Below are 24,394 nucleotides of genomic sequence, written 5' to 3' on the forward strand. Positions count from 1 at the left end.
GCATATGCGTGTTGCGCTGTATTTCAACTTTAGTGATGCTACACAAGTGGGGATCAAAGAACGTACCGAACTGCTGGAATATTCTGTCTTTTCGAGTAATGTACTGTTGGCCACGAAGCCTGATGCATCCCCTGTAAAATCTCACTTAGTATTCAGAGTAGCAACCCAGTGAAATTTAGCTTCCGACTAAATCACAGGTGCCTTGCTGTCTATTCATAACAACATATGTTACTTTTCAGCTGAAACAGCTCTTGGACATTTAGAACTATTACCCTTCTTACCGTCTCATATGGAATTCGGTTCGATCAAGCACTAAAACAAATGAATACGGAGAACCCCGCATGTCAGTCATAAAACTGCGTAATATTCCCTTCAGCATTGATTTCATACGAAACGAAACAGAGACAGAGGGAATATGTGTTGCAATATGCATTTTTTCCCACAATAATTTTATCACTTACCATATTTACAAGTCGTCTTCATCATTATGTTTTTATAATATATGTGTTCTATGCCAACACTCAAAATAGTGCTGAAAATAGTGTTGGTGGACCAGTAGGTGGTGCTATTTCGTCTGGACCAGGATTTCCAAACCCACGCTTCAGTATGGTGAAAGGGGACACTGTACTATAGGAGATGCCATCCATCGGCTGAGAGATTATAGCAAGGTGCTGTCTCCTTGGTCATTTAAGATCCCAGGGCACTTCTTGTAAGAGTAGGGGTATTAGCTTTGATCTCTTGGCTAAATTGCACTCTGGTCTCGCATTATCTAGGTGAGTGCTGCATTTCAGTGGTGGATGAAGTGGGTCCTATACTGTATGTAAATCACTTTGGGATGAAACGTACTGTATAAACACAAATAATTATTACATATTTTAGAAATGTCCCCTGTAAGCCCAACATGCTCTGGAAAAACAAACATCTTTTATTCACTGATTAACTTTATTTGGTATTTCGTTTAAAAACTGTGATAGGATTTACATTTGACCAATAATGAATACAATGCGATTATGCTGTAATGTAGTGTGTATGACATACAAAAAGAGGAGTCAGAAAAATGAATGCTATGGATGAAATTCAACAGCTCAAAGTTAATAAATGTATAACAGCATTGCTGTGCTACTTATACAGTACATACAATGTTTAAGAAGATCTGTATTATGTGCCTTAAAAACAATCTTTTAGCATGGGTCCATATTCACGCAATGTAGAAATATATTTTTCTTGTGAAATCACACTTCCTTTCCTATAGGACTTTGTAATAGTATGTAGTTCCTAATTTTGCAGCTGAAAAATATTTGAAGTCCAAAAATCCCATTGTAAACAAAATATAAATTAACATACTGTGGGTTTCTCAAAGTTTTTAATAGAATACTGCACAGAAATTGCAGTCCTACACAGTTCAATGTTACAGAACTATGATTTTTCCCCAAAAAAACATAATGGAAGTGTTTAAATGCAATGTTTCAAAACAATGATTACATTAATTCATTACGTGGTTTAATTCTAAAATTATTGTGTCTGGTGAATTAACATTTATTTGGATACATTTGATTAAATCAGTGATGTCTCCAAGCTAAAGAGCCTCCATCCCCATGCTTCAAAGATATACAAAGGCAAAATACAGTGACACTAACTGTTTCATGGCATATTGTTGGTCTTTTGTTGACCTATGCAGTGATTTCAGTATAATGTATCCATGTTTTATTGTTATATACAAATCACAAATTTTGTAAGAGGGCTATTTTTTCAAATTAAGAGAGCCTAATCTAATCTAATCTAATGTAATACAACAGTTCTCCAAAGTAATATGCTATTAAAAAAATGCTAGATATGTTATATACAGATTCTCAACTCTAAAATGAACACACAGCTTCAGGGTTTAAACACAATTTATTTTATGCTTAAATAATCAACTAGATCATCCAGTGTTTGTTGTTTGTTTCATACATATGTTATTAGAGCTACTATCAATGAATGCTTTAGGTGATTTCATATGAATAGATTCAACAAAAGGAAATATTTCACCAAAACCCAAATAAAAACGCCCTTTTTTAAACCACAGCAGCCTTAGAAACCTATTAATACACTGCTAGAATGATTACAATTAATCGGCTTACAGAAAGACTTCTACATCTTATAGCCAATACACATGATACAGGTAAATTTTACAGCGTGCCAGTCTAGCATATACATTCGGATCATTTCTTTCTCATAGTGTTTCTAGCCTAAGCCTTCAGGAGCTGCCCTTCTAGTGTATATTTGCAAGCAGTAACCCTTCTATAAGCAGGAAAAATGAAGTCCCTCCCTCCCCTGATTCACATGTTGATGTCTCCAGGATATTTTCTTTAAAAAACTGGCAATAGTGACAAATGTAAGGGCTATGTGTGTACACAGATAAAAGTTGTTATATACTGTTTGCAAACTTAGAAAAATCGTAATTAAAATAAGGTGAATCGCATGCATCAAAATATTAGTACTCTGAAGAAATGTTTTCACAGAACTACAGATATTCCCATTTTGAGAATTATTTAAAGTCGCGGCAGATTTAAAGAAACTTCCTCTGGTAAAATCAAGCTAGCATTTTTTTTTCATGTACAAACATTATACCTGCTAATAATTATACAAGAATTTGTGAAGTAACACTCAAACCTTCCTTTAAAATTGGAACCATTTCAACATCGCCATTCAATTCCAATGCACTTTAAAGTTCTTTTAAGTCAGTGCCTTCACAAGATGTAGGCTACTTATTTGAGAATTTATACAGTGTAATTTATATACAGCAAAATCACTGATAATCTTGTTAAAAAGAAATGAAACAGCATTTTACACCCTGACATTATGGGTCCAAGAAAAATATAAGGCGAGTGTAGAAGGTGATTCAAAAGTGTTCCTCTGTTTTCACCTGCCGGTCAGCTTTCGTGCCATCGTTAATCACAGTAATTGTTTGCTTTGCCATTGTTGTTTTTTTATTTTCAATGACACGCCTCAACTTAAGAAGTCTTATTGACACCATGGCACATCTTGTTTTTAATTTAACACTCCAGGTCGTTGAAATAAAGTGAGTTTTCATGCTCATGCTAAATCAAAAAGTCCTCTTGCGTAATACCATGCGTTAATGTGGAAGCTGCAGACACACTTTGAATTCTGCTGATTTTTGTAGATGGTCAGCTGTGATTTCCAGTCATCTCCTCACAGGACACTAAAAAAAATTGCACACCTGAACAGACACAACAAAAACAGATTATTAAAATCAGAAAGCATTTTTCTTTATTGCCATAGCACAATCAATACATATTACAATCCCTGTATACAGCAGGCTGTGTCCAACTTAACTGACCAGGATTAGCTGGAAACTCCCATAAACAATTAAGTATTACATATAGATTACATATATTATATATACATATGAAGCACTCCTTATTCGTTCTGTTCCAGATTTATAGTACCTTTAATATTTGCTTTAATATTTCACTTCTAACACTAATTTTGCAATATGTGGTAAAATATTCTTTGCAATTAGTTATATTTCTCACTGCCATTGTTGTTCAAAAAGTCTCTTGATAGAGCAGAGCAAACTCACTTTGCTACACTACCCAGATTCATCATAAGAACTTAAGAAATGAGAAGAAGCATGTATAGCTTGTTAAATAGTTGGTAGCTAATTGATCCAAGGATCCAATGACACCCTTCTTGAAAGAAGCCAGGGTATTGACTTCAACAACATGGCTGGGTAGCTTGTTCCATACTCCCACAACCCTTTGAGTAAAGAAGTGCCTCCTGTTCGTGGCTTTAAATCCACCTCCTTTCTACTTCTCCATTAATAAAATAACATCATAAACCATACTTATCATGTCCTTGTACCAGCAGCAGAATAATAACCTTCTGTTTAAGACCTGTTACACTCCTGCACACAAAGGTGAGCAACATCATCCAAGTTAGATGGTGTTTCGTTAATGTGTATCTGTTCAATAGGCAGAATTCACCCCTGTGTCACCCCACAACCCTTTGCATGAATCATTTATTTTTCTAACGCTTCCCAAAAGGCTTTGATACCCCAGCCAATCAAACAGTGCATTCTGAGTAATCTAATTCCCCTACAATAGCTCTGACTAAGCAGGTCAGTAAAAGGATTAGCTCTACAATGAGAAAGAGTGTCTAATCTTCTTCTGGTATGTTCTTCTTTAGCAGTGTCTGCATGTTATCTGTGGAAGCGTATTTCAGTTATACTCAAATACATCATGAAGCTGGGTTTAGTTATAATTCACAGAACCACTAAAGAGAAGAGATGTTTGGCTAGATCGAAGAAAAAATTTTAGATTCTATTTATATATTTTTTTAATCTACTTTAATAGCCATGCTAAACCTTCACCTACCAGAAGAGCACCATGACTATTATGAGTGGATCTTTTTCTCTGTGTGTCTGACTTCTTTCTTTTTCATCTTGTGTCCTTCTCCGTGCTGTAATAGAGAGAACAAAATATTAGGGATTTTATTGAGTGGCCCCTTATGTGTGTTCACAGGACTGAAGAAGAGATACAACAGCCACCTGAAGGATTCACGCTTGTTCGGAAGATTTGGAAATGTATGCTGGAAAAAAAATTATATAAAGCCTCAAAACACAGTTAAACCACAGCAGACCATAGCCTGTTAAAAAAACCACATTGAGAAATAATGTCATACCAACAAAACAAAGCATTCCATTATTTACCTGAAAAAAAATCTAATTTCGCAAACAGTATTTAAAACATCACCCACTGCAGAAAATATATGCCATGTTATGTTTAGTATATACGTATGTTGTTATAGTATGTTATGTTAGAATATTTTACACATTACAATACAATTGCTATTAAAAATTAGCATGATTCATCACACAGGATGCAAATTATAAATAAAACATCTAGCATTCTTAACTGAAATTCAGTTTTCTAAATGTTATTGAGCATTTGTAATTTAGAGTTTCAAAAGTGCCCATGGCAGCATATATTTTCTTGCATACTGTAAATGCAGAAATACCCACTAGCAGGCTAACCATAGCAAACTCAAAATGGCACAGCCATTCCAATAGGAAAAACAATGCATCAAACAGAATCCCATAGTCTAGCAAGAGACACTGCAACCAGTTCCCAAACTCTGCCAACCTCCTTCACAGTTTGTCTTTCTGAATGCTTAAAGCACTCCTCCTCTAAGCTCAGCGGTTGTTTGGAGTTCTCATCCTTTTTCCCTTTTTCACGGTCTTTGTCCTCTGAAGCAACCACACGTCGGATAACTTTCCTGATAACCTGCGAGGGGGGAAACATTCACAAGAACATGTACCACTGCTCTCACACAAAAAGGAAGTAAAATGTGAGTAGAGAATCTTAAGAGAACACTGATCAGACATTACTTTTCTTGTAATGATGTTACCATCCTCATCTGTGAACTGCTCCTCTGTGACTGATTCACCAGGAATGTTTTTCGCCTGCTCTCCCTAAAGGATGCATAACAAAACACGTGATGTATTCACCCATCATGCTCTAGATGTTTTAGACACTTTAAAACTGCAATCACACACACCATCAAATCCATTCCCTTTAGGATCACCACCTGTTGGTCGCGAGCTCTTGGTTTTATTTTGTCAAAAGAAAAGGCAGAAATAGATAACACTACATAAATGGCCTCCCGAGGCACAGGTTGAGCTCTCTGGTCATGGGCTTGAGCCTGGGGACAGGAATTCTCCAGGCTTGCTTGTGTACAATTGGCTTAACACCACCATGGTTAGGCTGAGATTAGTCAGGCAGGGCTGGTAAAAGCCTAATGGACCAGAGCTGGGAATTGTGGGTTTAAGCCCCAAGGGGAGTCACACATAATCACATGTTTTTAGAAGTATTCAATACCCTCAAAGGCTTTGACAAAATCAACCCAGCAAATTTCTTCTGAATGAACTGTGAAACACGAACCAGAGTGCACAAATGGAAACTGCAGTATGTGGAACCTACAGTATGTGGAAGTGCATTTAAAACTAAGAACAGGAGGTACTTTTTACCCAAAGGATTGTGAGAGTATGGAACTAGCTACCTGGCCATGTAATAGAGGCTGATTGCCATGTTAATTGCCATAGCTTCTTTCAAGAAACAGATGAGATCCTTGGATCAATTAACTACTAATTACCAAACATGCTAGACGGGCAAAATGGACTCCTCTCATTTGTAACTGTTCTTAAGATTTTATGGCTCTCAGCAACATCAGCAACACTTGTAGGCATGTGATGCTGTAGGAGAGGGATGGACTACTTTTCCAGCTGGCTCTGAACCTCCAGTAAGGGGCTGTGTTTCCTGCAACATACTAAAGGACAAGTGCTTGAATTTGGGTAGGATGAAGAGTCTGCCTACACTTCTACATCCTCTGGATTGTAGCACAATGATGATTGCAGAAAATAATTCTAAATTAAAAATGCCCAAGATTTCAGAATTTCAGACAAATGGACAAATAAATACGAGGCATTTCAACATTTTCTACAAGTCCATTTCCCTTTCTGTTGATAATTTCAGATTGTATTCATGATTTAAAGTGAGCAAACTGCTAAAGCTTAGAATTTTCTGTCCATGTGACAATTAATGAAGGTATGTTCTCCACCAAAACCATGGATCAACAATTGTCTGAATATGGCTGTTTGAAACATGTGACTCTGATTTTGTATTGAACTATAATGGTGTGATTTGCAGCAGACAGAAAGTGGTTAAAAACTAGTTTTGCACATCCTTAGAATGATGATGACAATGGAAAGCACCTGCTTCTGTTCTCTGTTTACACTGACATTTAACATGACTGTACTTATATACTTTATTGTCTACCTGCTCTTTGTGTTCCTTGTTTTAGCAAATTGCTGCATAAGTTACAGAAGGGTGTTGTTTGTATGTTTACACCAATTGCCATAGTGTTGAGTAACAACAGGGATCTGCCAAAAAGCAACAATCTGCCAAAAAGCATTAGTCGGTAGAATACTGGCACCATGCTTGCTATGATCTGGAATTCGTGTGTTGAATTAAGTATTAAACTAAAACACACTCATCACATGGTTTCTGTACATAGCATCATCCATTAAAAAAGCTCTGTAGTATAGTATAGGTTACCTTCATTTTAAAATGAAAGATGTTTTATTAACTAAACCCCTTTGATGTTTGTATGATGTACACTAACATATCCTTTGGTAAAAGGGGGTCTATTCTAAAATGTTTTACAATACACAAAGTTAGAGATGAAATTTTTCTCATTTTTAAATATAAGGTTCTGACTTAATAGTTAAAAAAAGTTAAATATAAAAATATGTTTTTGAGTTGTAACTGTACATGTAGTATAAGTTTACAAAGTTTTGTTTTAACCCACAATGTTTTCGTTACCATGCTACATTGGAAGTTGGATTCAGGGCATGGCACACCATAAGATACCACTGCTGCTCCAGAGCATTATTATATATTATATTATTCTATTAGTTATTCCGACAGGCTTGTGTAGTATTGTTGTTAAATGGAAAGTACTCTTGTTTTTCTGACAAATCTGGAAGGGACTAGACTAGCATAGTTTTCAGAAAACTGTATCCCATTCCTAAAATCCTAATTGAAATAAAGAGTTGTCATGGAAACATAAAAGCTTTTTTTAAGATGATTCTTACTTAATAAAATCTTTATACAGTGAGGAGGTGAGGTGTCCTGAAACGTTTAGTTCATTAAAACACATTTCACTGTTTGTTTTTTTTTAAATTTCATACTCTTCTTTGTGACAAAATATTCAGAAAAAGGTACGCCCCCCTCAAGCATTCCTGAGCTGCTCAGTAATAACAATGATAAAAAATGGCTCAAAAAGCAAAAACAAACACCGCAAAGCTGAAGTTAACTGTATATCTCACAGGCAAGTTCTAAAAGATGTCTGAAGCAGAAACAGCCAAAACCACAGCAAAGAGATCTGCACATTGCTGAGACTGTCAGGACAAGACAGACAGCAGGAGTTCACACAGAGGGGCATCAAACTAACACCAGCCACAGGATACCTTTAAAATGACTCGCCGGCGAATTACTCGAGTGGTGACAGTCCGTTCTTCATCCGAGCTTGACTCACTATCTCTATGTTCCTGATAAATGCATTTCATTACTGTTATTCACACACTCTTTAACAGAAGAGAAATCATAACCGGGTGATGTACAGTCGATAGCATTGCACGTGCCAGTTGCTACAGCACATGTTGTGTAAGTTTACAAAGTTGGAACTCCTTGTTATGCAGGATTAAAATGGTGCTAGATGTGGCTGATATAAGTTCTTCTGTTTTTTCATGTGTTTAGTTTGCAAACCAAAAGAATTAGCGATCCTTGACTTGAAGCACACTAATTTCTTCACTATGGCTGTAAAGAAAAACTTGCCAATGTCAAGAAAATAGGAGGCTAATTCAACGCAGAATGCAGTACACAAATAACAGAAGGAGGTATGGCTTGATAGGTTGAGTATTCATATTTTGAGTGCTGGCCCTAAAAAGATCTGTTTCACTTCACCAGCAGCCATACCACAGAATATTTATTGAAAATGCAGAAATGCTGTTAAACCCACATAAAATATAACACACTGAAAATTTTCAATTTTGGAAACTAGCAAGCAGATAATATGCAATGCATGAATTAGTCAGATGAGGTGGATGAACAGTGATATGAAGATTAATATAAAAACTGACAAAGACTTTCATTCTTTACAGTAGTTTAGGAAATTAAAAGAATAAAACCTGGAAAGTTAACAAGTTGTCTTCTACTTGTCAAGAGGACTTTTTAGCTCAGTAGGAGAACTAACTCTCAATGCACACGTTAAACACAAGGCAAGCAAAAAAAAAAGTTAATTTGCTTTGTTTATTAAAAACTATTTTTCAGCAAGGCTTCTGGATTCCCTATGTAAAATGGACCTATGTAAAATTAAAAATAAATTCAGTCACTGTCAAGCATAAGAGATGTTCAGACTGTTCAGATGCAGAGACCAATTAATTGTGGAACTAAGGTTACACACTTGTATTTATCAGATTACTGTAAAAAATGTAAAACGATTAATTAGTGTCACAAATACCCAGGTCACTGGCTGTAAATAAACAATGCAGGAAATGTACTGTCTTCATATTTAATGCTATATTTATGTTATTTGTATTTTTTGCATTTGGTTTTATGTTAACATGTAGAACACATTACTATAAAATGCAGAAACATATTCCCTGTTCCTAGTTAAGTGGATCTAAAACATGTTGGAGCTGTGGTTTTACAAACACAGAAGAAGCATTACCTGCACTTTGTGCTCAGATGTGTAGGAGTCTTCTTCTTGAATGCTTGGTCCAGCTCTGCCATCTTCTGGGGAGTCAGGGCTCATCCTCTTACTGCTGACTGACCCAGCGATGCCAACCCCCTCCATGCCGGGCTTGCTGTCCGGGGGCAGGGAGGGGTCAGGCCTGGTGTGCTCTTCAGTGCGCAGAGGACCCTTCTGGGCCTTCTGCCGGCCTGGCTCCTTGAGGGCCTGGCCTTTTGCCCTGCTGGCAGGCTCCTGCGCCAGGAGCGCCGTCCCTGTTGGAGATGGGAGCTCCACATGCTCGCCATTCTGTTTGGGCTTCCCTGCTTGTTCCTTTGAGGATGAGGTAACGGAGTCGCTGGACTGCTCTTGGCTGTAGGACAACATTGAAAGCCGCATGAAAAAAAACAGCATCCCAGTGCTTGAAAGATAATCACTAATGCAAAGTACATGACATACTCTATGGTAGCCTGAACTTCGTGTACTTAATTAAAATGGGCTTTCATCATATACTGTACATGCAAAGAATTGATATTACCAATCAAATCAATTGATAAACTATTTGTTACTGACAAATATGGAATTTTTGGTAATGCTTGAGGGTCAGGACCAAATTCCAATACTGTAGTCATTTCAGCTGAAAATTAACCACGTCATGGTAGAAGCTCACCTAAAATAAGGCAAAGTTGTTTGTTTTAAGCAAAATGTATTAAACTCGATAAACCTTTTATTCCCATGTGTATTAAGAGAAGGTTTTGATTGTATATAACATGCTCAGACTCATCTAATTTCCAATGGATAATCACTGCTGATCAATAGTGCTGTTCATAAGAATGTAAAATGATTATGCATTAGCAGAATGACCCACACTTTAAACAAGCAGTTTCTTCTACTTAAATTATATTCTTCTACTTAAAAGTATAAAAAATAATTTATTTAATTTAATTTACCAAGCACTGAAACAAAGAGAATAAGATAGAAGATAAATGTTTATACCTGTTTTCCTGTCGATTTAGCAAGTCAGAGCTTAAACTACGACCTGGTGTAGGAGGCTCCACGTTAACACTTGAAGTCTCACTGTGCCAACCTGGAATTGGAGACATGTCTGTTTCTGCCTGTTGTACTTGTTTCAGATTAGCCTGCACACTCTCCTCTGGCATCTCCTTGCCCTCCGACCTAATATCTTCCAGCTGTTCTTGCATCATTTCCTCCTCTTCCTCCTCAGAACCAGACTGACTGCCCTCCTCCTCTGCAGTGACCCCGTGACATGGAACTGAAGCGCGCGCCCCTGGCTGCCAGCTTCCTGCTGGGCGATCATCCTCTTGCTGCAATCTTTCCAAAAACACACCTTGCTCTTTCACAACGCCTTTGTCTTCCTGTGCAGGCGGGGTGACTGACTCGGGGCTAGTGTCTGTTTCCTCTTCCTGTTCACAAGCCTGAGTCTCGTCTCTGCTTTCACCGGGCACTGTCCATCTCCCCAGTCTGTGGTCATCCAGGGAGGTGTCTTCTGCTGTGACTTTGGGTGGCTTGGTGGCAGCAGAAGAGCTTTGCAGTTGCTGAGACAATGACAGATTGCTGGGTCTACAGGGGTTTCTAAAGGGAGAGTCTACACTAGGCACATCGCTAAAAAAATCATCGTTCCGGAGTGGGGTGGGTGGTTCATAGCGCAACTCAGTGGGAGACTGCAGTTCCATTTGGATGTTGTTGTAACCTGGGTAAAATAACACAATTGGACTGATATGGTGCAACACATTACAGGAACCATACATGAGATGCATGAATAAAATCATAAGCGGACAATGTCAGATGGAGTTATCATGTATATATGAAGTGTCAGTTGATACTCAAATTTGGGATTTAAAAAATAAACACTATGAAAAGCATCACAATAATAAGATATACAGCATTTCTCTGGGAATTTGCAGTCTGAGGAAATGTGTATTTTGTGGCTCATGGACTCATGCAGATGGCTGGCCCTTTTAAGAACACACGTGCTATTTTTAATTTTGTTTAAATATTAGTAGTCTTTAAAGGGCACAGCTATTGGATGCATAATGCATCAGCACTATTGAAATTATTATTTGTATGCATTGTAGGAGTTTATATTTAACTGTATAGGAAAAGCAGAGCCGAGCAGATAACTTTAGAAATGTGCTTGAAATCATCATAATGTGAACGTTTTTGATTTTTCAGCATGTTGACCACAAAGGCAATGGGAGCTGAAGGACAGGAAAGATGAGGCAAAGAAAGGACTAGATGTAGGCTTCAGAAACAGAGGGCTGAAACAAAGGCAGCAACCGAGGGGAAGAGGAAGGAGATCTGGGGGATGAGGGGCTGCCAGGAGAACAAGGAACTGTCAGGCAAACTGAAGAGATGAAACAAAGGAAGAAGGAGAGAGAAACAAAAACACAGGCGACATGAGCAAAGATGAGTCTGGATGCATATGAAAAGGCAGTCTTGGCGATTCGACCGGAAGACTCGGACGTCATGATGGAGAGAGCTGAGCGGGCTGAGCAGGCTGAGCCACTGCGAGCCGGGGGGCACAGAGGGGCAAGAACAGCCTGCTGTTGTGGCCGAGCTCTGTCTTTGGGCTGCAAAGAAGGAGTGTCGGAAAGGATTGCCAGTGCCAGAGGAAGATGGAGGTGGTCTGGTTTTGCAGAGGAAGCACAGTATTTGGAAGGGTCAGAGAAACAGGAGAGGCAGGACCAAGCAGATCTAAGCCTAAAAAACAGGAAGACTTTGCCCCTTTACCAAAGCTGTACTAGAGCAAGAAAGCAATAAAAGGTATTTTATCCTACAGAAAAAAACAGAGGGAAAATCTACCTGTAGAAAGCAGTGTGCAGCAGCATGCGAACAAAGCATTTTGGTTTTCATAATTATGTTTTCATGTACGGCACTTTTTGCTATCTTGAGAGCTTTATCAAATGACAAAGTAGGGTTTATTTATTCTCTTAAATCCAATTTCATACAGGGCGTAAAGATTCAAACCACTTGTCTAAACCCAAGTGGTCCAATGTTTATCATCCCACGTACAGTATACATATAAACATAACTATTGTGGAACCAAACACTGTTGAAAAAGCATCATGCTTTGAAGTATCATGTACAGTATAATAATAACATTTTCTTGCATTTATAGAGCGCTTTACGTTCTGAAAGGATCCCAAAGTGCTTTACATGTAGGAGGGGCCACCTTCATCCACCACTGAAGTACAGCCCCACCAGGGTATAAGCTGCCCCACTACACAGCCAAGAAGTGAGAAAACGCTTTTCCAATTAAGTTAAGGAGGTACATTAGAGAGCCAGATAGTGCAAGTGTGAAGTGGAATTAACCCAAGACCCAAGGTTTACTCACTTTGTCTTGAGAACAGTACCTCAAGACAAAAGGGATCTTTAATGGCCAACTAGTCAGGAACTTAGTTTAACTTCTCACCAGAACAGCGGCACCTAGCACCACCTATGGCACAGTGTCCCTGCTTTCCATGCTGGAGTATAGGTTTGCCAATTTGGGATCAGAGGAAAGAGCACCTCCAACTGGAGCACCAGCTACAGTTGCAGCAGCAAACCTGGTTGTCCATGGAGGTCTCCCAACCTGGTACTGACCAGGCCCAGCCTTGCTTTGCTTCTGAGATCTGTTGAAAGCAGGCTACCAGGTGGTCATACTGCTGTATGTTATCATGTTTTTTTTTTCATTTTAAAAAATAAAGAGGAAATAGCATAAGCACTAAAAAAACATCAATAAATTGTTCATAAGTGTAGGTTGTGTTTCTGTGGACATTTTGAGACTGGCTTGTTCAATTTGGCAACACAATTGATGCGAACATTTTCTTTTTTCTGAATTGTTCTAAAACAGGTAGCTGAAGAGGTAAAGGACAGATAGAGTTCAGCTAGATGGAGCTAAACTTTACCATCAGCCTGATCCAGGAAAACAGCGCTATCATCTGCAAAACTTCTTGTGCCTGAAATGTTACCATAATCAAATATTGGCCCTTCCAGCAAGGTCACAATATCCATCCGATTGATCTTTGTCAGCACTGCAGTTAAGGCATCAGCTAAAACATAGAAAGAGGAAATAATGGTTAATAGTGTTAACATTGAATGTTTAAAATTATAATTGTTTTTATCGGGTAAAATATTCCATGGATGGCACAGTGATGCAGTAGTTGCCATTGCTGCCTCGGCAGCACTGGGACTGCGGGTTTAGGTCCGGATCTGGGGTGCTATCTATGCGGAATTATGTTTATTCTCCCCATGTCTGTGTGCATTTCCTCTAGGTGCTCCAGTTTCTTCCCACTGTCCAAAGCCGTCCCCTGCTGTGAGTGTCTGCGTGTCTGTGTGTGCTCTGCAATGGACTGGAGTCCCATCCAGAGTGCATCCTGCGTTGAGTCCATTGTATGCTGGGATAGGCTCTAGCTTCCCTATAACCCTGTATTGGATAGAGCTCTCAGAAACTAGATGGATAGAACGTTTATGTTCCTGTCTGTAGACACCTGTAGAATATTTAAGCTACGATGAACCATTTGGTTTCCTCACAATGTTGATTGTTATATGATTCACTCATATCATGTTAATGCCTTACTGACACTTTCATTTGAGTCTGAAATAAATGGCTTCCATCTGTCTACTGTGGGACCTTTCATTTCTTCCTATCGGACTGAAGTCCTCCACCACTTGTAAAACATTATTGAAGGGTACATTGTGGTGATTTAAAGGGCACAAGTAAGTCTCTGATGTAACTGAACATGTGTTTGGCACAATATCATACGAGTGCTGCACACTAAGAGAAAACTGTAGTTTATTTTTACTATTCGGTATGATGATGTTAAATTATTTGGAAACAAGGCCTAAAGCATTCACAAAACTACTGCCAGAGAATAGATAGAGAACTCTGAAAAATTACCATGTTCACCTTAGCAGAAAATATATTTTGTTACAAGGTAATACAAACACTATTCCACTTAAAAACCACAGAGATAAAACACAAATTAAAGATGTGAAATCATTAAATACAGAGCAAGCATCACACTAACAGATACGTAGTCTCTGTCAATCATTTGGATTTGGACTTCATATTGCTTTGATGGGCAGTGAGACAGGCAGCTAACATCCCCTAAGCCGAGCACAACAGATCCGGACTTATGGAACTGCAGAGGTTACATCTCTATTCTCCTCTGATAAGCAGTAAATGGTTTTAGCCACCCCAGCAAAATCTGATGGATAACTGGTTAAGATATGAAGCTTAAACATTTTATAATTATTTTCCAAGAATTCAATAAGGTAAGAGCTCCAAGGCTTTTGGATTTTTTTAAAAATATAATTAAGTGTGTCATTAATAGGCCACAAAACCTGCTAGAATATTAAATACACTCTTTTGAGTTTCTTGACCCAGGTACTGAAGGAGCTTCTGTATGTAAACAGGAGGAAGAATGTTTCTGCCCATTGTACTTTTGAAACACATCAGACTAATGCAGTAAAACCTCTTAGCTGTACAATATTGATTACTGAAAGGACGGGAAAGGGAAGCACTTACTTGTAGCATTTTTACCATCTCTGCTAACCCATTTCTTTAATAACATGAAACTCTGTGTTGTCAATGAGTTAGGGTTCTCCACTCGAATCTGGTTTATTTCATCCACTGAGAAATTCATTTCTCTGGCCAGCTCTGCAACACATTAAAAATAGATTAGAAATCCCTCACTGCTATGGGTGTGCAGTGCTGCAGTGCAGGCTAGTTTACAGACTGCAGATGGCACACCCCTGTCACTGGCATGTTCTTGTTCTTTCCAGCACAAGCTATTCTAATTACACCAATACAGCATGTACAGTATATATGCAATCCCTTGTTCATGTTTCAGGTTTAAGACTGACATTAGGATTTGAAAAGAATGAAAAGCATCATATTACTAAAGAGTAGCAAAAGCCACTTCCCTAGAAAAATAAATTCTAAACAAATCAAAATATAAAGAAAAACCCATGCAAACTCCAAAACAGTTGCATACTAAATTAAAATATACAGGCACATTGCTCAATCTGTTTAGTAGTTTTTTTTTGCCAAGAACTGCAGGAATGCAATCTAAAGACTATCCTTTAGATGGCGATGTTCCTCGTGGTTTTCATCCAACTCACCAGTCCAGCTCAGACCCAGGTGATCGGCTACAATCGCCATTCTCAAGTCAGTTCTGTCACACGGACTCTGCGGGCCTGTGATGGAGAATCAGAAGATTAGGATTCCATTTTGTGACTTAGTAGTGGATGAATAAAAAGAGACTGTAACCTTTTCTGGCCAAAGACATGGATCTATAAAAAAACAGATCAAACAAAAGACTTGTTTTGGCCACACCTAGGTAAATAATTTGCCATTGTTGTCACTCAGGCTCAAGACAAGAATATCTAATATGTTTAAGCCATTTATCCAGATAGCATAGTATAGAGACTAAAATGTCAGAATGCTTAACATACACTGTATAAGCAAAGCACATTTTAGTCTTTTGCTAGGCAATGGCAAGAAAAGGTAATACAGACACTTTAATACAGACTGCTATTTGTTAAGTACTCACTGGTGCTTGGGTTAGATTTGTGATTATGTATCCTATGAATCTATACAGGCAAACCCTTTTAGAAAAAAAACAAACAAACAGCAAAACAAAATGAAAAAACAATAGAGTTGTCTAAGGTTTTAAATCTGTGGAGCCTTATGTAAAACTAGGTGGTTTCACAGTGTAAATGGAACTAGACATGCTGACGACCTGTGTGCTCTGCTAGTGCTGTGTGGTTTGTGGTACAACTTAATGCAAGTCATAACTGCACTCTCTCTAAGCCGCACAGAGACAGACTCAGTAGCGCTCCACAGGAGACTAATCAGCTGTTCAGTGCACCAGTCACTCTAGCATGCTGAAGTAACTGACAACTTTGTAGAATCTGATAGGACAGTACACACAGATGACAATGACAGAATGACAGCTACAGTTAAGTCACGCCACAAGCAATCACAACGGGTCATGCACTAAGATCAACAAGTGTAAAATTTTACAAACTAGGCTTGATCTCCACGATGTGAGCCACGTGAGGCCCAGAAACCTGACTGCCTTCATTTCCATCAGTCCGCCTACTTCTCCTTCTCTCACTGTTGGCCTTTTCAACCTTTGATTTTAAAGGCGCTGCCTCAGTTTTCAAGTCTCTAGCAGACCTCGATGTAATGGATGGCTGGCATACTTGAGCGGCTTCTGACAATGAGGCGTTTCTTGATGTGCTGTCTTCATCGTCAGACAATTCTGACTGCATCTTTTTCTCTTCATCAGAGAGGCGGTCCACAAGCTTTAAAGTCTCACCACTAATATTCTTAAAATATTCAATGGAGCGTTTACAGACCTCGCTCAGATGATCTCTGCCTGTTTTACTGGCTGGGGGGCTGCTATTGCTTGTTCTGTCCTTAACTGGTAATCTGGAAGGTATCTGCTTGACCCTCTCTTTCTCAACCTTGCCTGACCGGGTCACTATCTGCACAGTAATAGGAGGACTAACATTACTTTTACTAATACCTTTTATTGGAATTCTAGATCTGGGCTCCAAAGTAGCACTAGGGTCTGCTCTTTTCCGTGCCTCCATTTTAGCAACGTGTTTCAGCTTCTGCTTTCCTGCTTTCTGGGCTGTACTTTGCATACGTGGTGTTGGCTTTGAGGCCTTAATTGGCAGCCTTGACTTTGGTGGTTTTGTTTCACTTTTCAAGGATTTAGAAGACTCTCTAGTTTGCTCACCCTGCATGCTATTTTCATTTAGCTTATCTAAATCCCTATGGAATATCGCATCTGCCTTACTGTCATTCTGAACTGATGACTCAGGGGCTGACTGTAAATTAAACACTATACTGTTGCACTGGATGTAGGCTGTTTGGATGTTTGAGGAATCCAGATTATTGTTGTTATTGAAGTTATCTTTTGGATAACCTATTCTTTCTGGTGACCTGCTTATATCTGTGTTTCTGCTAGGCTTGGCTCCTGTATGAGCTACTTTGTCTGTGTTTTCTAAAATCTGGCTATCTAAGGTCTCAGCTTTACAATCGGTCACTTCCACAGCTCCAGATTCTTTTTTGACAGTAATGGAAGCAGCAATTCCCATTTTGATAGGGGTGCGTAGTTTACAATCAACTTTGGAGGCAGTTATGCTGCATGGGGAACTGTCTGCTACATCATCACCAGATGATGCATCCATACAGTGAGCGTTTGCCTGAGTAAGGTCACACTCAGCTGCTTTTGTATCTGCAGGGGCCTCTACTTTTATTTCTATTGTTTTCTCTACTGGCTTTAGCTCTGATGTAACTACACCTGACTTTTTAACCCCTTCCCCTTTGTCCCCTGACTTCCCTTCAGAAGTATGCTCACCAATCTGAAAAAACTGAAGTCTTTCTTCAACAAAATCCCGCTTGCTCATGTCAATTGCACCACTGCGAGTCATCTCAAACATCTTCCCTTCATGAAACGGGAAGGGATTAGGCTCACTAGTTGGTGTGCTTTCGTCAGTTGGGGTTCTGGCAGGGGTTGTATCAGGTGTAGTCGCTTGAGACCTGTCCTCTACAGCTAAGCCAAAAGGCTTAGGCTCTTCATCTTTTATTCTAGTGTCAAAGACTTCATCATCACCTCCTTTGCTAGACCATGGATCAAAGTCCAAGCCTTTTGTTGCAACAGTTTTAAATGGAGTTGCAAACTCCTCCTCTAATTTGTAGCTAAAGTACGTATCAGCAAATCCCTGTCTATCAGGGTGTCTTCCTTCCAAGGTGAAGTTTTGTCCATTTCCATCTTTCTTTTCATCCATTTTTTTGTCAGGAGATTCGCTTTCTGGTTTTGCCTTCTTCCCTTCATCATTTGTTACTTTTCCCTCTTCCTCAATGACTTCAAGCTTAGTTTGGCTAAAAGAGCGATCGCATGGCTTCAGCATACCCTCAGCCGCCCATATATCTTTTTTACTGTCAGCCAAGAGACTATACGGTTTTGGGTCCTGCTCACTCAAGCCATCGTCCTCATCTTGTAGGTCATATCCATCCAGAGAATCAATTTCAGTAGCATCGGTGTCGTGTGAAAACTCTGCAGTCGTTGCAATGGAACAGTCAGTAATGGATTGGTCATTCCCATTTTGTTCAAATTCAAAATCATCTCCCTTTCCAGCACCATTAGTCCCAGACTCCTTGAGGTTTCCATTCCTTTCCTGCTTTCTAGCTTTTGACTTCTGCTCCTCTTGGTCCTCCGAAATTTTGAAGGTGTACTTCTTGAAGGGAATGGGCTGGAAAACGGATTCGTCGTCACTCGAATCGCTGTCTTCAGCTCCGGGTGGCAGAGGAGACGGGGGCTGAACTCTAATAACTGGTTCAGCAAGTAGATGCTTATCATGTTCCTCTTGGAGATTGACTTCCATCATTTCCACCTCTGTTTCTGAGGAAGGTCGAGACTCTGTCTTCTCAGCCTCTGCTTGTTCTGAATCCAGTGGAGGAGGTGGGGGAAATTCAATGTAAGCAACTCTTTTATCTTTTGCTCTTTTTCCAGATTCCTTGTTTTCATTTGTGGACACGGTTTTAGAAGGCTTGTTACTTTCCGGCAGGGATTCCTTGAAGGCTTTGCCTTGTTCCTCCTCCTCTGATTCTTCAGACACCTCAGGTATGGGACTGGGTTTGCCTGGTATAAAAGCAAAGAGAGAATCTGGAGTTCTGGAGGTTAGGTCGTAGCTCACTTCCTCAGAACTGGGAGTCTCAGGTGTCAGGGGACTTTTGCCAGAGCTGTCCATAAAGGACACCTGTTCCAATGTGTCATCTTCAGGACTACCTTGCGGAGATGGAGGTTGTTTCTGTTTAACTGTATAAAAAGCACCCCTTGTTTCCTGCACAGTTCGGCTTTCCTGACTAACAATTTTTTTGTAACTTCCCTGACCACCTGTAGTTTCCTTTTCATACTGTTTGCCTACTTGAACAATACTAACATAAACAGGTAAAGTTTTTATGTCTTTGAAATTTTCTGCTTTTACAAAAGGTGCTACTTTCTCCATATACTCTACCGGGCTAGGATCACCAAAATCATTTGATAAAGCGTCTTGTATTGGACTACATTCTAAAGAATCAGGAGATCTGCTGGTAGAAGACTCCATCTCATCCCTATATGAATGTGTTTCAGGACTAGCTTGGAATCTGTTTTTAGCTAAGGCAGGTATTTGTGAGCCACTTCTTTCTGTGGGTTTAATTAATGTCTCTGGCTTTGATGTTTTTGACTGGTCACTGTCTGAGACACTTGATGGCATTCTGACTGGGATCTGTGATGGACTTGGCTCCATCTTTTTTTTTAAAGTCCTGTTCCTTGTGTCATTATCAACGTTATTACTATCTTCACGAACAACAAGTTCCGTGTAAATAATTTTCTTTGAAGGGAAACTCATCGCCACCTCCTTAGCAGGGGTTCCATTTCTGGAAGGCTGTTGTCCTTTTTCTTGGTATGAAACCACTTTCTGTTTGTCATTTTCTCCATGAACACTATCACCGCTGTCTCTAAGCGAGTCATGAACAAGTGTGTGGGTTAATTTTTCCCTCTGTGCTGTGTGGTTAGCATTTCCATTGCTTTCCCAAGTGCGGTAGATTTTTTTTTCCTTGTCCCCGTTGGCACATGGTTCGGGTTCTTTGCCGTTCATTCCCGTCAATTGCTTTGATTCTGACGCGGCTTTGCGTGGTACTCTGTCACATGACTGCTTTTGAGCAGCTGAAGAAATCTGGGACCTAATAGTATCTGGGCTTGGTGCAGGGGCAGCTTTGCCTCTCTCACTATCTACATCTCTCCTAGGAGTTTCCCCTTCATCTGTGTTATCTGCCAATTTTGGAGTCTTTGCCCCAGCAAAAAGCTGATACACAGGAAGCTTGCTTTCCTGCAGTTTTTTCACAGGGGGCTTGGTCTGCCCCCACTGTGGACCCTTTTCTTGCTTTTGCGCCTGCTGAAACTGCTCTGATTCAAACTTTAGTCTTACAGAACTCACTTTTGACGGTTTTAGCTGAAGGGTTTGGGAAGCCTCACCTGCCTTACTTTGTGGCACACTGTCTCCCTGTTTCCCTTTGTCATCTGTACGTTGTGAAAGCATTCGTCTTTCAGGGCTGTTTGGCAAGCTAGCACATTTCCTTTCATTAGAGCTGCCAAATAATTTGCCCACAGACTGCTCTCTGAGCCTGGCCTTACCCCACTCCTCACTACTTGCTCCATCCTTAAACTGCACCTTTTCAGGACTACTGCTGGTAGAGCTGGGCCCCGATCGTGTTTCCCTTGGTTCCCTCCTGTGTGGCTTCTTCTCCGGAGACTGAAGCTCATCATTCAATTTCTCTGTTTTGTCACGGAAAAACTGAGATACCTCATTTAATTTCTCTTCTGCTTCTTTTACAGTCCGGTCTACTCTGTCTTCGTATATGAGTTTTTCTCTATTCCTGTCAAGTCTATCTTCAGTGAAACGCATCCACACAGCATGCTTTGGGCTACTAGGATCTGCAGTATAGTGCAACACTGTTAGCTTGTCATAGTGCTCATCGCTGCCAGCAATTTTACCTGCTCCGTTCCCTGATGCGTCCTTTGAAGACTTCAACAGAAATTCTTTCTTGGGGACGGAGGACATTGGTTCTCTGTAATATCGCTCTGCACCTTGTGTCTCTGAGCCAAGTACACGAGGGTGCTCAGTCACAGAGTCCTCTGTGTCAGAATGAGATATGTCTAACTTTTCAGAAAGCAGCATTTTTTCTGCAAACCTGTAGGACTCTCCCCTTAGCTCTGACAGCTCGTCGTCATGGTATTCAACAGAGTGTTGGCTTAACAGTTTTAGCGTTTTATATGAATCGTCAGAGATTAACTGTGCCGAACTAGGACGACTATCTTCTTCCTGAGAGACAGGAGTATTTACTCTGGAAGATTCCAAATAGGAAGGAAGTGATTCTTCTGCAGTAAGCTCCTCCTCTTCCTGTGGCACTTCATCATCTGCATCTAGTCTGTCTGGCAATTCCTTTACACTGTGATCCCCCTGCACATGCTCTTTCTGATAAACATACATTTCTTTCTCAGGGTGCTTTTTTGTCTCGCGGATGATAACTTCAGTTGGTTCAGCCTTATTACCTTTCTCAATATGCACCTCAATTATTCTTTCTACTTTGGGTTTTGGTTTTATGTCTTTTTCAGCTGGTCTTGGCATTGTTTCACTGCCTTTGATAGAATCAGTGGTGGTTTTGTGCTCAAATAAACCAGCCAGTTCTTTGGAAGGATCCCTACCAGATTGGAATGCTTTCATTATGTCACGAACAGACATTGTTTCCTCGATTCTTTCAGATGTGGTCTCTTTGCAGGGAGGTTTATGGTAAACCATACGGGTTGTGGTTGTGATATGGGTCTCTTCTTTGACACACATGCCTTTGCTTACAACAGCCTTGTGATTCTCTTCCTCTGAGTTAACTTTCATTTGAAAAGCCTTAACCTTGTCTTTGATAGATCCATTTGTTTTTTGATCAGATTCCATACATATGGGCGTTATAGATGGCCCTGCTTCTTCTAATTTGGGTTCCTGAGTTTCGTCTGAAGAGGGCTCATAGCTTCTTATAACATGGACGACCTCGGTTCGTGTTTCTGTGATAACAGGGGGGATGGGCACATCATGAAATAATGGTTTTGGTCCAGTGCTCTCTGCACTTTGAGGGGCTGATGGTGTCTTTTCGCTTCTTGTTTCGAAGCCACTGTCTGACAGAGGACTCTTATCTTGGTCATGTTGTGAAAAATCATCTGGAGATTCTAATATAGCATCAGTGCCAAATACTGCATCTGCAAGTTTGCATAATTCTTTCTCGGAAGCAGAAGAGCGCATGTTCGAGGGTGGCATTTTAAGCTTGTGCTCTTGCAGCGCCATTGCAGGTTTGAGAATACGTTTCTGTTTTTCTTCCCCCTCTTTTTTCACTTCATCATATCTATACTTTATGTCTGACATTTTAGAAAGAGCGCTAGCACCAATGTCATTTGTCAAGTAATCAACCACCCTTGCTAAATTAAAATCCTTATCAGAAACAGGTTTTGTTCTTGCTTGGACAGTCTCTGTGTCATAGTTCAGAAGACGTTTCATTGAATTTTCCTGGGCTTCCTCTATTTCATCTTTTGAAAACTCAACCCAGTCATCTTCAGGTGAATTATCTCTAGAAGATTCTCTGTTTTCGCTAAAAGTATCCTTCTTTAGGATTTCACCCACTTTTACCAGATCCTCCTTGACCTTCTCAACTATTCTAAAAGGTTCCTCATCTTCAATTTTGGGTTCTTTTGGAGGGTCCGACTGGAAGCTTTTACCAGCTGTGCTGGAATCTGTCTGCAGAATGGCAGTCATCCTTATTAAGTCCTCTTTCATTTCTGCAACATCTTTCAAAATCTCCTGACTTGAGGATAAAGAGGATGCAGTAGCTGTTTTAAGGGCTGCTGGGGAAATGAACAAGGAAGATTTAATTGGTGACAAAGTCCTGGAAAAGGAAGACTGTGTCTGTGTGTGTGCTTCTGTGGATGTGCTCTTCATGGGCGACAGGAGTGCAGCTGCTGATTTTGTGGTCTCAGGAGGTTTTTTTAATTGGGGTTCTGGCAAGACATTTACAACTGAATACACCGGTACAGTTATTGTGGCTGATGTTACAGATGTTGTTGCAGAGGATGGGGATCTCAAAGAGGCATACATAGGACTTGTGGGAGGAGGTCTCATTGACTGATAAGCCATAGCTGTCGGAGAGGACATGGTTTTCAGTGGTGCGTAGACTGAAGCACAGGAACTGAAGGCTTTTTCCACCTCCTCAATAGCTGCATTGACACAGGTCGTTGCTGCGTGTGTTGTTGTGTGTAACTTTTCTTGCAGAGTTCCTCCAGAGATAAGCATGGTTGATGAAGAAGAAGGATATTTAATTGGTGAAACTGAGCCATTAAGCAGGGCTGTTTCTGTGGAGGCAACTGCAGACTTAACTGGTGAAGACAAAGAGGAAACCAACTTTCCTTTCGATGCCCCAGCAGCATCTGCTGTTGATTTTACAGAGGAAAGGGCAGGCATTGCCTTTATTGGGGAAGATGTAACAGGTGCAGTAGAGGGTATAACGGACTTAAATGGCAAACTTGAACCGTACATGTTAACAGTAGACTTTGGAGATGCAGGGGGGGTCATGGTAATTGAAGACCTTTCCAGTAAAGACCCTGCTGTAGTGACAGGGGAAGTCCTTGAAGACAGTGATGATGCAAGTCCTTTCACAGTGGTAGGGTCAGGAGCCACTGCAGTTTTACCTGGTGAAGACAGTAAGGTAGTGGAGACCTGAAGTGGATATTGGGTTTGCTGAACTACAGTCTTTATCGGCGAGGAAATACTTCTGAATGACCTGATCGGAGAAGCTACATCGCTAACAGACTTCACTGATGACGTTGTGGAAGCTCCCAAAGTTGACTTGATTGGAGACGCAGAAGAAATAGACCACACTGACTTTAATGGCGAGGCAGATGGAGTATTGGATGAAGAACTGGATAAGGAACCAAATCCAGATTTTCCTTGTCCAGGGACGGTAATAGGAGCAGCCGACCACGCCTGGTAAGATCTTGTTGAAAAGACAGGTTTGTAAGCGAAACCAGCGGGTAGAGTTCTTGCTGTACTTCGTTCAACTGTTTCTTAAATAATTAAAAAATTAAAATCCAACATAAAAGTAACAAAAATGATTGAAAAACAGAGAGACCAGAGAAAAAAAAATTGGTCAGTGAGTCTTGTATTATCAAAGAAGGAAGAACAATACATTCATGAGATTTTGAAATGGGAAAATGAGTAGTGAAATAAAATGGAGTGCAAAGAGATGGTCCTTATGGTCCTTATGATCCAACGCAAAATATGGAAAAAAAAAACCACAACAAAGAGCACTCAGCTACACAATGCGCAAGACAATGACAAACAGAAAAGAAAATGACAAGACAAACAGAGAACCCAGAACAACAAAAACTCTACTCTATTGACTTTTGATGTGCTACATTCCCAGGTCTCTCACTATTTTGTTTTTCTAAAGTGATTTTTATCGGTTTGGTCTAAATGTCTGCTTTAATGTTTTTAATTTTGT

The 24,394-nt window shown here is 40.0% G+C and overlaps 1 protein-coding gene across 7 annotated transcripts in view; it reads right to left on the reverse strand.

Annotated features, from left to right (window-relative positions):
* Positions 1-1,874: 1,874 nt before the first annotated feature.
* Positions 1,875-24,394, reverse strand: part of ank3b (ankyrin 3b) — a 159,373-nt gene continuing 136,853 nt past the window's right edge. For 3 of the 7 annotated variants that reach the window (XM_088916635.1, XM_088916634.1, XM_088916633.1), the window contains 10 exons: positions 15,418-15,492; positions 14,822-14,953; positions 13,200-13,343; positions 10,288-11,002; positions 9,292-9,664; positions 8,030-8,110; positions 5,390-5,473; positions 5,145-5,285; positions 4,377-4,461; positions 1,875-3,220 (listed from right to left, as the gene is read on the reverse strand). In XM_088916635.1, the coding sequence (XP_088772761.1) occupies positions 4,396-4,461; positions 5,145-5,285; positions 5,390-5,473; positions 8,030-8,110; positions 9,292-9,664; positions 10,288-11,002; positions 13,200-13,343; positions 14,822-14,953; positions 15,418-15,492 (1,811 nt within the window). In that variant the 3' untranslated portion in view covers positions 1,875-3,220; positions 4,377-4,395. Of the gene's footprint in view, positions 3,221-4,376; positions 4,462-5,144; positions 5,286-5,389; positions 5,474-8,029; positions 8,111-9,291; positions 9,665-10,287; positions 11,003-13,199; positions 13,344-14,821; positions 14,954-15,417; positions 15,493-16,325; positions 23,958-24,394 lie in introns of all 7 variants that reach the window. The other 4 variants (XM_088916637.1, XM_088916636.1, XM_088916638.1 and 1 more) reach the window with 3 other exon arrangements.

The sequence above is a fragment of the Atractosteus spatula genome, chromosome 5 (genome assembly GCF_055471065.1).
Source record: "Atractosteus spatula isolate fAtrSpa1 chromosome 5, fAtrSpa1.hap1, whole genome shotgun sequence".
In the NCBI taxonomy this organism is placed as follows: domain Eukaryota; kingdom Metazoa; phylum Chordata; class Actinopteri; order Semionotiformes; family Lepisosteidae; genus Atractosteus; species Atractosteus spatula.